General features: G+C 37.0%; 1 protein-coding gene and 1 pseudogene across 4 annotated transcripts in view; one reads left to right on the plus strand and one right to left on the minus strand.

Annotated features, from left to right (window-relative positions):
• UBA6 (ubiquitin like modifier activating enzyme 6) overlaps positions 1–10,847 on the minus strand; it is a 108,926-nt gene extending 98,079 nt beyond the window's left edge. For all 4 annotated transcript variants that reach the window (XM_078068740.1, XM_078068737.1, XM_078068739.1 and 1 more), the window contains exons 1-2: positions 10,709–10,847; positions 7,058–7,120 (exon numbers count right to left, since the gene is read on the minus strand). In XM_078068740.1, the coding sequence (XP_077924866.1) occupies positions 7,058–7,120; positions 10,709–10,779 (134 nt within the window). In that variant the 5' untranslated portion in view covers positions 10,780–10,847. The remainder of the gene's footprint in view (positions 1–7,057; positions 7,121–10,708) is intronic.
• Positions 10,848–15,266: 4,419 nt separating this feature from the next.
• Positions 15,267–15,354, plus strand: LOC118538764 (small nucleolar RNA U3; annotated as a pseudogene).
• The last annotated feature ends 2,528 nt before the right edge of the window (positions 15,355–17,882 follow it).

Below are 17,882 nucleotides of genomic sequence, written 5' to 3' on the forward strand. Positions count from 1 at the left end.
TATTTTAATTCCCATTAGTTAACATACAGTGTTATATTAGTTATGCAGTTATGATTTAATACTGCATTTTTATGTTGGTTTACCTTTCTCTTGACTACAAATGGCACCATGTATATTCTCTGTGTGTATAAGTTTTGATAATTTTTTTAAATAATAGGTTTGTGTGTATTTTATGGTAGTAAATCATAATACAGACTAGTCTCTACATATATTTTATACATTAATGACATACCTTTTTGTTAATTTTTAAGTATTTCTAGCCTGTGTGGTTTAAATTTTTTCAAACTGTTGTAAATTTTCAAAAAAATTTCCAATATATTGATTGAAAAACATCCACAAGGACCTGAGCAGTTTAAACCTATGCTAAGGGTCAACTGTATATTACGTGAATGTTATCATGTCTATTAGATGTTATATTTGTAGTTAAAAACTTTTCCACAAAGAAAACTCCAAACTCCATTGTTATTTCTACCAAAAATTTAAGGAAGAAATAATACCAATTTTACACACACTTTCTAGAAATTTGAAGAAATACTCAGCTCATTCTATGAGATCAGCATTACCCTGATATCAAAACACAAAATCATTGAATTAAAAAATACTCCACAACAATATCCCTCACATACACAGATGCAAAAATTCTTTTTTTCCATTTTTTAATTTAAGTTCAACTAATTAACATATAGAGTATTATCAGTCTCAGAGCTAGAGTTCAGTGATTTACCAGTCTTAGATAACCAGTTGCAAAGATTCTTAACAAAATTTTTATACATGGGCGCCTGGGTGGCTCAGTTGGTTAAGCGACTGCCTTCGGCTCAGGTCATGATCCTGGAGTCCCTGGATCGAGTCCCGCATCGGGCTCCCTGCTCGGCAGGGAGTCTGCTTCTCCCTCTGACCCTCCCCCCTCTCATGTGCTTGCTTTCTCTCATTCTCTCTCTCTCAAATAAATAAATAAAAAATCTTTAAAAAAAAACAAAAAACAAAAAACAAAACAAAAAAAACACAAAATTTTTATACATATATGTAAAAGTACATCATGACCAAATGGGTTTCATCCTAGAACTGGAATGCAAGGGGCATATCATAATCTAAAAGCCATCATTATAATTCACTACATTAAAAGACTAAAAGAAAATCCATATAATCACCTCAATGAATGAAGTAAAAGTATTTGACAAACTCGATACCCATTTCTGACTTAAAAAAAAAAAACACAACAAAATCCAAAACAAAACTCTAAGCAAACCAGTAACAAAAGGAAATTTCTTCATCCTAATAAAGGGCATCTATGAAAAACCTACAGCTAACAACATACTCCACCATGGAAGAATGAATGTTTTCCAACGAACATCAAGAACAAAGTGAGGCTGTTCACCTTTACCACTTCCACTTAACACTGTATTGGATGTTCCAACCACTGTGATAAGACAAAGAATTAAAAGGCATCTACAATGGAAAGGAGGAAGTAAAACTTTATTTTCAAACAAAATGTCTGTTAGAAAATCCTATGGAGTTTACGAAAAAATTTACTAGAACTAGGGGGTAAGTTTAGCAGGCTTGCTGGATAAGAATAATTATTCAAAAATCAATTGAGCTTGAATTTAAGAATAATGAATAACTGGTAATTGAAATTTAAAAATGACCATTTACAATAGTATAAAAATGCAAATTACTTAGGGATAAATTTGATAAAAGCTGCGCAAGATCTCTGCACTGTTAATTATATAACACTACTAGGAGACACTAAAGAAATAAATTGACATATGGTGTTTATTAATGGATCTTAAATTCAATACTGTCAAAATGTTGACATTCCCAAAATTGAACTACAGATTCAACACAAACGCAAACAAAATTCCAGTAGGATTTTTTTTAAAGAATCAACAAGCTGATTCTCAAATGTATGTGGACGTTCAAAGGACACAGAAGACCCAAACTAACTCTGCTAAAGAAGATCAAAGTTGGAGGAATTACACTCCCAGATTCCAAGATTTATGACAGGGCTATAGTAAGCAAGGCAGTGTGTGATGTTGTTGTAAAGTGAAACACAGAGATTACTGAAAAAGAAGATTCCAGAAATAAATCAACAGATATATACTCTATTGAATTCTGCCAAAGACAGAGACCCAGGGAATTCAAAGAGGATGGATAATCTTCAACTGGGGTGCTAAAACATTAGTGCTATATGGAAAAAAATAAAACTCTGACCTTCACCTCACATTATAAAAAAATTAACTTAAAATGGATCATAGACTTAAGTTTAAGAGTTAATACTATGAAACTTCAAGAAGATAACATCAGAGAAAATCTTAAGTATCCTTGAGTTTTGCAAATATTTAAAAAACAGGACCAAAAATACATCAATTGTGTCTGATCAGAATTTAAAATTTTGCTCTGCCAAAGACATTGTTATGAAAAGTAAAAGACAAGCCACAAACTAGTAGGAGAAAATATTTGCAACCACATATAACACAAAGGACATGATATATATAGTATATAAAGAACTCATTAAGATAGACAAGCTAATAAAAAAAAGAGAAGCAAAAGATTTATAGATATTTCCCTAAAGATAGGTAGCAAATAGGCTCATGAAAAGATGCCCACGATCGTTAGTCATTATGGAAATACAAATTAAAACCACAATGTAATACTACTATACACATACTAGAATGCCTAAAATTAAAAAAGACCTGACCATTTCAGGTGGTGAGTAAACATGTGGGGTAACTCAAACTCTCATACACTACTGGTAGAAATGTAAAATGGTACAACCACTTTGGAAAACAGCTTGGCATTTCTTAAAAAGTTAAAAAAATACACCTACCATACATCCCAGACATTTACTTTGAGGTGTTTATCAAAGAGTGAATGAAAACATATGTTGACCCTAAAACTTGTATATAAATTCTCATAGCAGCCTTATTTGTAATAACGCAAACCTGGAAACAACCCAAATGCTTATCAACAGTTAAGGGAAGGAAAAATAAGAAAAACAGAGAGGGAGGCAAACCATAAGAGACTCTTAACTATAGGGAACAAACTGAGGATTGCTGGAGGGGAGATGGGTAGGGGGATGGGGTAACTGGGTGATGGACATGAAGGAGGGCACTTGAAATAATGAGCACTGGGTATTGTATGCAACTGATGAATCACTGAATTCTACCTCTGAAACTAATAATATGGTATATGTTAAATTGAATTTAAATAAAAAATTTTTAAAAAATGGTTAAATAAATTGTAGTATATCCATATGCTAGAATACAACTCAGCAATAAAAAGGAACAAATTACTGATAAGACAATACAGATGAATTTCAAAATCATTATGCTTAGTGAAAGAAGCCAGACCCTCTCCCCCCAAAATATGTACATACTGTACAATTCCACTTATATAAAATTCTAGAAAATGCAAAGTACTCTATAGTGACAAAAAACTGATCAGTGGTTGCCTGGGGAAATGGTAGATAGATGGAGAGAGAAGGGAGGAGGATTACCAAGGGGCACAAAGAAAATGTCTGGGTGTGATGGATATATTCATTATCTATATTACTATGGTGATTTCATTAATATATACATTATGTCAAAACACATCAAATTGTATACTTTAAATATGTACAGTTTATTATACATCAGTTACACCTCAATAACAGTGAAAAAACATGTTTTTACGTTGGAAGACACTCCTTCATGGGTCGTTCACATTCCATGTTTCTCTAGATATGCCTAGCAGGCAAGGATCGGACTGTTCTTTACTTGGGCCTTTTCTTAGGGTCATGTTTGCAGCACATAAAATTGAGGGATGAGGTCAGTCTTTCTCTAAGACAAAGAGCAGGCTTGCTTACTGTTTGACATAAAATGGTGGGTCCCCCAAATGCAGTGTATTTTAGCTGTGATGTAAATGCATTACCTACAAAGAATCCATCTGGGCCCATGGCATTGCCCCTATGGGACTTGGGAGCAAGGGGAACCACCACCATCCTAATAGGCATGCTAATTTCTGTATTGTAAGTAATGAAGTCCTTTGTCTCTGACTCTGAAGTTTAACATCTTCTGTCAGCATTCACTAAACAATAATAGGTTAGCTTTTAAGTTTTAAGTAGGGTAATATCAAATCCTAGACTCTGACAATGTATACATATAGTTCGACAAAGCTAAAGAACAGGATGTTAAAGGGTAAAGTAGTAAGGAGTGACATGGACACTAAAAAGAAAGATATGGCCATAACTCACAGTAAACAGTAAATAGTAACTAGAAATTATTGAGCTCCTAGGCACTATTCTTCATGATTAATTTGCAATCTGTATACATTTTTCTCCTTAAATATTTGTTGAATGGATGAATGTATGAAAAAATAAATGAATGAAAGAAAAATCAGACTTAAGAGGTTAAGTAACTTAAGATCATACACTCTTAAATGATGAAGGATAATTCAAATTCAGATCTCATACCAAAGATTATCCTCTCAGCCACTGTTATGTTGTACAGAAAAGGAGACTTAAATGCATACTATACAGTTTGGCTTCACAAATGTAAATGATAGGGAACTATATAAGTATTTTAAACAGAGAAGCCGGGGCTTTTTAAGTAAATTTGAAAAATATCACTTTGAATAAAGTATGGAAGGCGGATTAGAGATTCATTAGGTCTAAAGAGATCACATAAGAGACTATTATAGTAGTTCAACTGAGAGATGCTGAATGCAGGGAGAGAGAATCAGAGTTGGAATTAAGATTTGTTTAGAAAGAACTAAAAGGATTTTTAAAAAATTGAATTTGGAGGATGACAGATAGGGAATAATCTAAGATGATACCAAGGTTTCTAGCTTAGGTTACTGAGTAGATTTGGTAGCATTTAATTAAGCTTGGGAATGGGGAAGAGGGAGGCAGGAAAAGGGATCTAATGGTGTTGAGTGCTGTTAAAGCACAAAAAGGCAACCAAGGAAAAGACAATTAAGTGTAAAAGCATAAACTGTGTTTGGTAAGAAAGTAGTCTAGTATGGCCAGTGTAGAGGAAAAGGAAAGTTGGGGCTAATACATGGTATTGGCGAAACTGGATTTCTGCATGTAAAAGATGAAATTGGACCTTTACCTTAAACCACATATAAAATCAACTCAAAATGGATTAAAGACTTAAATCTAATACTCCAAACTATAAAACTTATGAAGAAAACATAGGGGAAAAGTTTCTTAACATTGGTCTTGGCAAGAATTTCCTGGATATGATACCAAAAGCACAGGCAATAAAAGCAAAAGTAGACAAGTGGGACCACCTCAAACTCGCAGCAAAGGAGACAGTCAATGAAGTGAAAAGGCAAACTACAGAATGAGAGAGAATATTTGCAAACCATGTATCTGGTAAGAGGTTACTATCCTAATTATATACGGAACTACAACTCAATAGCAAAACCCCCCCAAGGAATATGATTGAAAAATGAGCCAGGACTAGAACAGACATTTCTCCAAAGACAAAAACGGCCAACAGGTATGAAAAAGTGCTCTACATCACTAATTGTCAAGGAAATGCAAAACCACAATGAGATATCACCTGACACCAGTTTGGATGGCCATTATAAAAAACAAAATGCCAGAAAATAAAAAGGTAAGACTATGGAGAAAATGGAATCCTTGTGCACTGTTGGTAAGAATGTAAAATGGTCTAGCTGCTATGGAAAACAGTATGGAGGTTCCCCCCAAAATTAAAAATAGAACTACTTTATGATCCAGCAATACCTGATCGTATATAAACTACTACATTCTATATTTTTCACTCAAGCAAACTGCAGCCCTACTTATGCAACATTGCAAATGGAAAATTTAATCTCTGGTTTACTGAAAATTATGATCATTAATCAGCCATTACAGGGTTGGAGGGATATAAAAAAGTTTCATAAGGATTGTAACTAAACAATGAATAAAATTAGCCAATGCTACTCCAAGAAGCTGCCATTTGTTATCCCAAGAATATGATCAAAAGGACGTTAAGAACATCATAATTATAGATTAAGAGTCCAAACTTAAGGTGATTTCTAAAGTATATTTATAATCAGGAAACCATACAGTAAAACAATTTTCACAAAGCAAAATTAAGTTTAATCTTTTATCTCTTTTTCCAAGTGTACAGCACAAAACTAATTGAAATCAACCTACTAGGTTGATTCAGCTCATCCTAAAATGCCCAAGATTGACTCTGCATCCCACACAAAATATGAAGAATTCAAAATAAATAGCCCATTATTCCAAATTCTATCTACATAAAATCTATTTTTCATAATTATAGAAAGAGGAAATCTAAAAACTTTAAAACTGAGATTATACTATCTTCCATACAAACAACTTGAAGTATTAAAAAAATGTCTTAGAAGTGATAGCAATATAGGGGCACCTGGCTGGTTCAGTTGGAAGAACATGCGACTCTTGATCTTGGGGTCTTGAGTTCAAGTCCCATGTTGGATGTAGAGGTTACTTAAACAAATAAATCAATAACTTAAAAAAAAAAAAGGTGCTAGCAATACATATATTTTTAATTTCTCTTTAATTCTAATAAAAATATTTTGATTTCATGAAAAGATACAGTAAAAAAGAAACTCACTAAATTCCATTCAAATCACCTTCAACCACATAATACTTCCTTGCTGTCTTTATAGTGCAAACATGCAATGTTGTTAATGAGATTACACTGAAATAAATATATTCTCTAGATGTTACCGTATAACTGAGGTGAAATGGACTGTTTTTCATGAGACTCCTGCACTATCAAGAACATAAACATGTACTCCTGTCCAAAAACAAGAGGAATGTTTTACAGTGGGTGACAAAATCATTCTTAGCCATATCACCTAAACCTAAAGCAACTGAGATTTAAATATTACTCGAGTTTTCAGATTACAGAAAAAAAAAAAAAAAAAAATCAGAGAAAACCCCAATTTTAATCTCAGAGAAACTCTTAGGATGTATTTACAAAACTCTGCATAGGCCTAATGGTATTTTCAAATACAGTATTCCATTACTTCAGAACGATAAATGAGTAAAGTTAAGTTTCAGTTTCCATAAGGTTCTCACCTGTATAATGCATCATCAATCTCCACAGATTCTGCTGATACAATGGGCAAATTTGTATTTGTACTGGAAAAAAAAACAACAACACAACTTATAAGGGCAAGTATGGTTATTCAATATTCATATTCTATAGTCTAATATGCAGTATGGTATTCAATATTCACATTCTATAATCTAATATTCAATTATACATGGCAGTTACTAAAGGGGATTTTACAAACCAGATATATATTTTATTTTCCACCCCTTTATTTCCATTTTAAAAATAGGTCAAAATTAAATTCACTGACTGCCTACTCTGTGTGTATTGTAAGATTACAGCCTGCAGTTTTATTCTTAGGTGTTATCAGATGTTGTTTTACGTATATTCTGATGGATCTGTATTTTAGCAATTTTGTTGGAGTGCCCCATACAACTTCTCTAATATACATACTCTCTCTAATCTAGTACACATGGAATTTACCATATACTGATGATATCTAAACTTATTTTTCTATGTTTGATCTCTCTTCTGACATCCAGATTTTCCACATCTGCTAGAACAATCTCTCTTTTCTGATGTTTAATTGGTTTCATGAACATAACAAGCCCAAAACAGAATTTAATTCTCTCCGCTTACTCTATTCTTTCCCAGTCTTTACCAACTCACTGGTACCACCATTTACTCACTTGCTCAGGCCCAGAATCTAGAGATCTTCTTAGCTTGTTCCCTCATTTCCTCCATCTGTGTGCTAGTACAGCCTCAGGTCAAACCATTATCATATTTCATCTGAACTATTTCAAAGCCCTCCTAACTAGTCTCTCTGGTGCTACTATTGCCCTCCCCCTTCAGTTTATTTTCTATTTTACAGCCTAAATTTTTTAGAATGCAGTCAGATATTCTTCAACTTAGAACTATCCTTCAGTAAATATCCTTTACTCTTTGAATAAAATTTAAACACCTGGGGCGCCTGGGTGGCTCAGTTGGTTAAGCATCTGCCTTTTTGGCTCAGGTCATGATCTCAGGGTCCTGGGATAGGGCCTAGGAGCAGGCTGACAGGAGCGGGCTCCCAGCTCAGCAGGGAGTCTGCTTCTACCTCTCCCTTTGCCCCTCCCCCCGCTCCCTCTCTCTCTCTTAAATAAATAAAATCTTTAAAAAAAATTTAAACACTTTACCATGCTCAAAAGGGCTTAGGTGTTCTATCTCCCAACTACCTCTTCAATCACAACTCCCACTACTTTCCCTCTTACCATCTTCAGCCACACTGGCCTACTTGCTGTTCCTCAAAAAGCCAAGCATGCTATCACTTCAGTTTTTACACTTGCTATTCCCTCTGCTTGGAAGTGTTCCTCCTTTAGATCTCTGAATAGCTGACTCTTATCATTTAAGTCTCAATTAAAATATTGCCTCACAATATTACATAGACCACTCTATCAGCCTTTCAATGAAATGTGTCTTCTCCTTAGGTCACTCCCTAACTCATTAACTGCTGTATTTTCTTCAAAGTACTTATCACTAATTGTTTATTGTTTGCCTTCCCCAAGAGAATATATGATCTGCTAAGAATTCCAAATACCCCTTAATAATTTAAGAGCAAACACTGTGTCATACATTGCTTTAAGTGCTTTAGATGTACTAACTCTGTTAACCCTTACAACTTAATGAGACAGGCACTATTACCAACTCCACTGAACAGAGGGAAAAAAACAGGCTCACAGAAGTTAATTTAAATAACCTGCCCAAGGTTCTAGAGTAGGTAAATGGTAGAGCCAGAATCTGAACCTAAGCAGTCTAGCTCTTGATCACCATGCTCTACTGCCTACTGCTTCTCATTGTAGGCATAAAGAAAGCACTCAAGTATCTGTTGGATGAATTTTAAAAATTAAAAAAAAAGGGGGGGGGGCGCCAGGCTGGTTCAGTTGGTAGATCGTGCGACTCTTGATCTCAGGGTTATGAATTTGAGCCCCATGATGGGTGTAGAGATTACTTAAGGAAATTTAAAAAAATTTTTAAAAAGCAGCATACTAGCATGATAAAATATACTTGTAGTGATGTATCATTTACCATAGCTCAATTTTTTCACAGCATGGCATACAAAAATGAAATGAAAATGAAAATAGGATAAACACTGGGAAACAGAAATGGTTCCCAGGCAAAGGTGGGGCACTTTGGCCTGAGACACAGTGACAGCTAAGATCAATATCATCTTGGCAAAAGTATAATCCATTCCATGTACTGGGAAGCTCTAATTGTCAATTATAGGATTCTAAAAATAATGTGAAAGCACGAAATTTAGGTCTTGGAATTCAGTTTTCTAAGCCTGGTATTGATATATAAGCCAAAAGATCTGTAAATGGAGTTAATCAAAATATTATCAGCTTCTAGCTAAGTGATACATGGCCAACTACTAGAAATATTTCTGATTGCAATTATGAGAGCAAACCAGGAGACAGCTGTAGTTTAGGAGATCACCTGTCTAATAAAAATACACATATACACAATATGCCCTGTTTTGGCACAGTAATGAAATATGAAAATAAGCAAAATTTCCTATTAAACAGTTTTCTTATCCCTAGTATACTTTCACTAGCTGTCTTGCTTGCATGGAGGACAATAGTGGGCAAAGCTCTTAAGTAAATATGAGAACAGCTACGTTCTGAACAGCCTTGTCTCTTAATGATATGACCGGCACTTATTTTTCAGAAAATCCTGCCTTACTGGAATGTTTCAAAAGTCATTTTTGTAATAAGATGTATATGGCAATCAAAAATCCTTTAAACAAGGGGAGGTTTTGTTTGTATTACATAATATCCCCCAAGTAAATGTGTCGGCAGGCAATATCATGGTAGTGAAAACATCCCTTCAGTCTGAACTAGCAAAAAAGCTACAGGTTTATGGACAGTCTCAGACTAGCTCAAAAGCATATATCCATCACTTCTATCTCTGGAATATTGTACTCTAGTGGTGGGGAGTATGTAACTAACCGCTTTATTAATTATGAGATGACTGAAAAGGAACCACACGAACATTTCCCCCCCTGATTTTGCAGGCGTGCAAAAGACGTGAAAAACCTTAACACCAACTGGGAAATAAGAATGAGTAACTCCTGGGTTTTTTCCTGGATTTTTTTTTTTTTAAACTGTAGTCAACAGAGGCCTCAGGGTGTCCTGACTGACTCTGATTCATCATTACCAAGTTCCCTCTGGTAATAGTTTTCAGAGGAGGATCTCGGTGCAGGATCCCGCACAGTGGCGCTCTTAGCTTTCATTTTACGGAAAGAAGGAGGGAAGGTGTTTGGCAACCGGGCTGGAAAGCTCACACCAAGCGACCCGGGCCAGAACACTCGACGGAGCCCGCTCCACTCCGCTCCACCCCGCGCCCCTTCCCCCCAGACACGTCCAGTGACTGAGAAGATGGCAGACCCCAAATGGAACTGAGAAAGCGCAAAAGGACCGAAAAGTGGCCTTTCTCCTCAGCGAAGCCGGGAGCCGCAGAGGTCCGAGCCCACCACGCCACACCCACCCCGCGCGCTCCCCTCGCCTCCCAGGGCTGGTTCTGCCCGGCTCCGCGGCCTCGCGCGCGCTCCCTATCCGCCCGAGCGGGAGCAGCAGAAGCCGGCGCCCGGCTCCCGCCCGCCACCCCTCGCTCCTTCGCGCTCACACTCGTTCCCTCACCTGCCGGCCCCCCAGGAAGAGCAGGACGCCTCTTCCCCCTGAGGTGTGGCCACCGGCTCGGATGCCTCCATCCCTCCAAGAGACGTCGCCACTGCAGGCTACCGGTAGGCAGGGAAGGGGGCGGGACCGCGAGGTCAAGGGGCGGGTGGTGACATCACCGGAGGGGGCGGGGCCGGGGAGCATGCGGCCGGCCTCAGCTTTCCCGTCAAGCCCAGGGGCGTCCTGGTTTCCGGTTTGGGTGTGGCCACGGGGGACCGGGATAGGCCTCGCCGCAGGTGTGTGCCGAAAGCGGCCCGGCTGCGACCGAGGTTCGGGGGGATGTTAATGGACCGAAACACTGAAGTTTCGCGGTGCCTCTGGCTCTGTGGCCAAGCACAGAGATTCCAGTGGCCAGCGAAGTGATGGGGTTGCATAGCAATAAGAGGAAGCCCCTTCATTTAATAAATAAAAAATCGAAAGTTTTGTAGTAGGTAGCTCCAGATTTTCAGGATTTCCGGGATTCCATTTTAAAACGTTATACGTTTAACAAATAATTTTGGGCGTCTACTACAGGCCGGGCACTGTCACAGATTTAATAGAGTCGTGATTTTTAGAGCTATGAATGACATTGTCATCCCGTTGGCTCCCACTATATAGGTGAGGGAAAAGAACTTCCAGACAGCCGAAGTGACTCCTCAAGATGTTAAAAATAGAGCTACCCTATGACCCAGCAATTGCACTACTAGGTATTTACCCCAGAGATACAGATGTAGTGAAAAGAAGGGGCACATGCACCCCAATGTTTATAGCAATGTCCACAATAGCCAAACTGTGGAAGGAGCCCTGATGTCCTTCCAAAGATGAATGGATGAAGATGTGGTTCGTGTATACACTGGAATATGACTCAGCCATCAGAAAGGACGAATACCTACCATTTGCATCGACATGGGTGGAACTGGAGGGAATTATGCTAGGTGAAATAAGCAGAGAAAGACAATTATCATAGGGTTTCACTCATATGTGGAACATAAGGTATAGTGCAGAGGACAAAAGGGGAAGGGAGGGAAAACTGATGGGGGGGAGATCAGAGAGGGAGGCAAACCATATGAGACTTCTGACTCCAGGAAGCAAACTGAGGGTTGTGGAAAGGGGGGTGGGTGGGGGATGGGGTAACTGGGTGATGGGCATTAAGGAGGGCACAGGATGTGATGAGCACTGGGTGTTATTCACGACTAATGAATCGTTGAACATTATACCAAAAACTAGTGATGTGCTATATGTTGGCTAACTGAATTTAAATTAAAAAAAAAAAGAAAGCATATAATAGAGAAAAAGGATTACTTTATGTTTATAAGGGCAAACATATTTGAAAAAAATAATGAAATAAGACAGACCAAGTCACTGTCAGATTCAGTACTAGAACACCTGTCTAAGGACTTCTCACCTAATTTTTTTTATTGGTTCCCCTTTCCCCTTTCCTAGAAAAGAATTAGTAGTAGTCAACATTAGGATTTGTCTTTCATTCTAAACTGTACCTTTGAAGAAACGTCTAAAGGATTTTAAAAATTAGCATATACTTTGGCTTTATGTTATATCACCTTCTGTAATGTACGATATTTTTATTTTTTTTTATTTTTTTTTATTTTTTTTTAAAGATTTTATTTATTTATTTGAGAGAGAGAATGAGAGAGAGAGCATGAGAGGGGGGAGGGTCAGAGGGAGAAGCAGACACCCTGCCGAGCAGGGAGCCCGATGCGGGACTCGATCCAGGGACTCCAGGATCATGACCTGAGCTGAAGGCAGTCGCTTAACCAACTGAGCCACCCAGGCGCCCTGTACGATATTTTTAAATTGGGATTTCTTCCTCTCTAGTGTGCAGAGAAGGTCCAGGCAAAACTGCATTATCCTCTGTGCCTCTTCATTCTCATTTCAAAATTGAACATTTCCAAATACCTGGAAACTTCATGTTGCTCGCCTTTGGCATTATTCAGGCTTCTTAATCTAGTTCTGTACATTTTCTACATAATTGTTGAAAGGAACTTGGTCTATGTCCCATTCTTTCAGGATTCTACTGTAGTACTAAGCTAGTACTATGTTTGTGGCAAATTGATATACAACAATAGAAAATGGATAGCTTGAATTTCATCCACAACCCACATTTCTTTACATTTTAATATCCCTGAAATTGAAATGTATTTTTTCCTTTTTCATCAATACAGAAGATAGTGGTACTCTCAAATTTGAGGTCATCTTAGTGTGAATATAGTGTGAATTATTTTAAAAGTATAACAGATACCCCAATTTAATATTTTAATGTATTATTACATTTGCAAAATAGAAGAAAATTGGAATATCACTAGACTTTTGACAGTGAAACTTTTTGCCAAAAGAAAGTGGAACAACATATTTAGGATACTTAAGGGGAAAATGTGGGCTAAAGATTTTATATCCAGCAAAAGCAACTCTCATGTACAAAGCATATAAATTATTATCAACACCTGATATAGTATCAATATTTGACAATTGACGAGACTATTGTTGTCATAAAAACTTCCTGAAAAATTACTAGAGAATGAGCATCAGACAACCAAACTGACTAGAGGATCTAAGGATTGGCTCAGGTTCTTTATAGGAAATCATAATCTGTTACGTGCATTAGCTTTTGTGTTCCTTCTAGTTTATTCTTTCTTTTCTTTTATAATGTTAAAACAATATTACTGACTATATTTGTTATGCTGTACTTTTCATCTTTGTGAGTTTTTTATTTTATAACTGGACATTTGTACCTCTTAATTCCCTTCACCTATTTTACCCATTCCATCCACCTTTCTGGTTTATTCTTCTTTTTTTTTTTTTTTAAAGATTATTTATTTTAGAGAGACAGAGCACGCAAGCGGGGGCAGGGGCAGAAGGAGAGGGAATGAGAGAATCCTCAAGCAGACCCCATGCTGAGCACAGAACCCATTGTGGGGCTCAATCCCAGGAACCTGAGATCGTGACCTGAGCCAAAATCAGGAGTCCGCCACTCAACTGACTGAGCCACTCAGGCGCTCCCTAATTTATTTGTTATTACTAATTCTTCTGCGATCTATCACCTCATTTGTGAGTTTTTCCCCAACCTTACTGAGGTAATTGACAAACTTTTAAGATATTTTAAGTGTGCAATGTGATGATTTGATAAAAATACACATTGTAAAAGGATTCCTGCCATTCAGTTGAGTTTTTCTAATTCTGAATCATGTTGTTCTTTCCTACTCTGTATCTTTTTTATTTAGCTACTTTAAAAATAGTAACAAGTTTTGATCTATTTTTGTGGCACATCTTTCAGGTATGTTTTCATCATCTATAATGATGATGTTATACTCCTTATTTTCTCTTTTTAATAATAATTTTGTATAGTATTTGAACTTGAAACTTTTTTTGTTGTTCATTTTTATGTCAAATTATTACTCCCAAATTTTTAGTAAGGGGCAGGCTTCCTCATCCAAGAAGCTTAAGTCCATCAGTAAAAAAACGTATTTCAAGAAAGTCAAGTTTCTGGTTTATTGCAAGGAAGGAGTCCACATTCCAGAAGATCTATGGGGTGCCTCACTAAACAAAGGAAATGATGGCTTTATTATAGGAATTTGGGGAAGTGTGGAATTTAGGAGAAATTAAAATGAAGTAGTGGTTTCTAGGCTCAAAAGAAAGTGAGGCTGTTTGTAAAGGGGTCTCCATTCGTTCTGGACTCCAACATGGGCCCCGGCTGTTGTTTTCTTGGAAACCGCAGTTAAAATAGATGTGTCGTGTCCACAAACCCCTTTTCTGAAGTTCTGCCCCTGGGTTGGAAGTAGAGACTGCTTCTCTGTGTTAAGTGACTTAGGTCATCTAGCCAAGAGTAGGATATCTTAATCTTTTTTTTTTTTTTTAATTTTATTATGTTATGTCAATCACCATACATTACATCATTAGTTCTTGATGTAGTGTTCCATGATTCACTGTTTGTGTATAACACCCAGTGTTCCATTCAATACGTGCCCTCTTTAGTACCCATCACCAGGCTAACCCATCCCCCTCCCCCCCTACCCTCTAGAACCCTCAGTTTGTTTCTCAGAGTCCATAGTCTCTCATGGTTCGTCTCCCCCTCCAATTTCCCCCCCTTCATTTTTCCCTTCCTACTATCGTCTTCTTCTTTTTTTTTTTTAACATATAATGTATTATTTGTTTCAGAGGTACAGGTCTGTGATTCAACAGTCTTACACAATTCACAGCACTCACCATAGCACATACCCTCCCCAATGTCTATCACCCAGCCACCCATGCCTCCCACCACCACTCCAGCGACCCTCAGTTTGTTTCCTGAGATTAAGAATTCCTCATATCAGTGAGATCATATGATACATGTCTTTCTCTGATTGACTTATTTCGCTCAGCGTAATACCCTCCAGTTCCATCCACGTCATTGCAAATGGCAAGATTTCATTCCTTTTGATGGCTGCATAATATTCCATTGTATATATATACCACATCTTTATCCATTCATCTGTTGATGGACATCTTGGCTCTTTCCATAGTTTGGCTATTGTGGACATTGCTGCTAAAGACTATACTTTCAGGAATCATTTCTATAGTTTGTTTATAGGATATCTTAATCTTAATGAATTGATTTCAAAGAGCAAGCTATTTGACAATCTGTGACTTTAGAGAAAAGGATTCTTTGTGAGTAAAAAAAAGTAGCAGTTACCCAGAGTCGGGTTTTTGTGACACTTTACAGCCTGTTTTTGGGAAAAATATTATCTTCTGTTAACTTTACAGCTGGCTTTATCTGTGTCTATTATCCATACCTGAAGAATGGCAAGGCAGATTTTTACTTTCTTAGTCCAAGTTTATCTTTCCTTTCTCACAGCTTTCAGTAAAACTTTTCTAACATCAAAGAGCTCTCTTTTCTGTTGCTTTTGTGAAATATTAAAAAAATATGGTGGTTTGATTTTGTGATTTCCTGACACTCTTCTCTTCTCAACTTTGATCTGTCAAAGACCCACTGTCTCTTTCCTTTATTTCTGTGTCCCTGTGCTGCATATATGTGTATATATGCATAGTTATATTTCAAAGCCATAGCACAATAATTTATTTTAAAATCTTTATTTTGGCATAATTTTAGAAATTTCAAAATTAGAAAAGTTGCAAAGGTAAGACAGAATTTTTGTATACACTTTATTCAGCTTCCCCTAATGATAACATCTTACATAACTGTGGTACATTTTTCAAAACAAAAGAAATTGATATTGGTACAATACTCTTAAATAACTACACACTTTATTTGGATTTCACCAGTTTTTCACTGTCATTTTTTTCTGTTCTGGATCCAATCCAAGATACAACAATGCATTTAAAATCTCCCCATCTTGATCATTATATAGGTGTACATGGTTATGAATATCTTCCTGAAAACTTAAGTGCCAATTGGATTTCTGTAATTCAAATAGTTCACATCATAAATTATAAAGATAACATCTATGTTGTGTTTTATAATTACAGAGTTTTTTAACATGTATTTTTTTTTACTTTATACTCCTAAGTTATTGAATATTAGCACAGGGAGGATATTTAACAGTCATCTACATATACAACCCCATTGTTTTACCAAGGATGACTTAAAATGGCTAAATGTCTTGAATAGGTTCACATCATTGAGGTGCAGAGCCGGATATTTTATTCCTCATTGAGTATTTTCCTAGTGTATTATGCCCAGATCCCAACAATGGGAACACCTGTTTCATGATTATCAAAAAGAATAGAAAGTACTGAGTCCTGAGGTCAGACCTTCATGAACATAATTGGAAAACAGCCAATCTCCCGAGTTCTGACGCAGGCTTCTTTGCCCAAAGATGCTGCTGTAGCATTTGAACTGGCTTGAAGCTAACTATTTAGAAGAACCCAGAGAAATTCCTTTGTGAAGGAAATAAACCTTTTCAAAATGTGAATATTCTCTTAAGTGGCCTAAGAATTAGGATATGTGCAGATTACATTTTCCTGAAATATTTTTAAAATATTGCCTACAGAGCAATAAATAGACAAATCATAGATTAAAAATGAAATATAATTTTCCAAGACCCTTTTCTTATTTGACTTAATTACTTATGCAACAGTGACTGGAGATAAAGTATAATAAATGATGCTCCTAATTTTAACCTTCTGCTAATATTAGAAAACAGGTAACAAACCTAAAAATCAGGTAGAAAACTGGTAACAAACCTAAAAATCCCCAAGTGGGGCTTCAGATCCTTGTGGCTTTCTAGGCAATGTCCTGTAAGTGCATCAGGTTCTGCCCTAATTGGAGGATAAAGTCACCTTCATAAAAAAGCCCTTTTATAAAAGAGGACATTCAGAGCCCTGTTCCAAGAGATCCAAATTCAGCCATAGTCACTGTTCACCATCACACTCAGTTGCCTCCCAAAGTTACACCTTTTTTTTCCTGACTGAAACAATGTTCAGATGATCCTCCTTCTCATCTTTGGCTTATTTTCTCATCTTCGATTTGATAGCCAGAAACTCTAGCCCAGGGGCCATAAAACTTCAGCACATACCAGAATCACCTGGCTTGCCTGTTAAAGCACAGATTGTGGACCTCACCTAGGGTTTCTGGTTCAGTATGCCTGGGTAGGGCCTGAGAATTTGCATTTCTAACAAATTCCCTGATGATGTGTATGCTGTGGTGTTGCCAGACCTATGACCACACTTTGCACTGCTCTAACCCGCTTGCTCTAATGTATGCTTTGCACATAGGTGCATAGGTTCTCTCTCTCTCTCTCTCTCTCTCTCTCTCTCTCCCTGTCTTTCACTCCCAAGGGAGAGAGGACAGACAGACAAACAAGAATCCCTAGCCCTGAGCCCATATAAATATTAAGTAGAAGAGAAGGAACACAAAATAAAACTGAGAAAGAACTGTGAGTAACATAGGAAGAAAACCAGGAGGGGATGGTTTCACAGAACTAAGAAGAGTGTCTCAACTGGGAAGTGAATAGGTGTAGGATTTCATCACTGTCCAGTTCCACTCAAGTATTGATGCTGGGTTTTCTCCTCAAATTCTTAAAAAATTATGCTTCTTCCTTTTCAGGAGAATTACAAATGTACTAGACTAATGAAAAGTGGGATTTCCACACACAGTGGTTATTCAGATGGGGGCTCAGCACTGTTTTAGGACAATGACTATTTT

This window comes from Halichoerus grypus, chromosome 3, assembly GCF_964656455.1.
Source record: "Halichoerus grypus chromosome 3, mHalGry1.hap1.1, whole genome shotgun sequence".
Lineage (NCBI taxonomy): Eukaryota > Metazoa > Chordata > Mammalia > Carnivora > Phocidae > Halichoerus > Halichoerus grypus.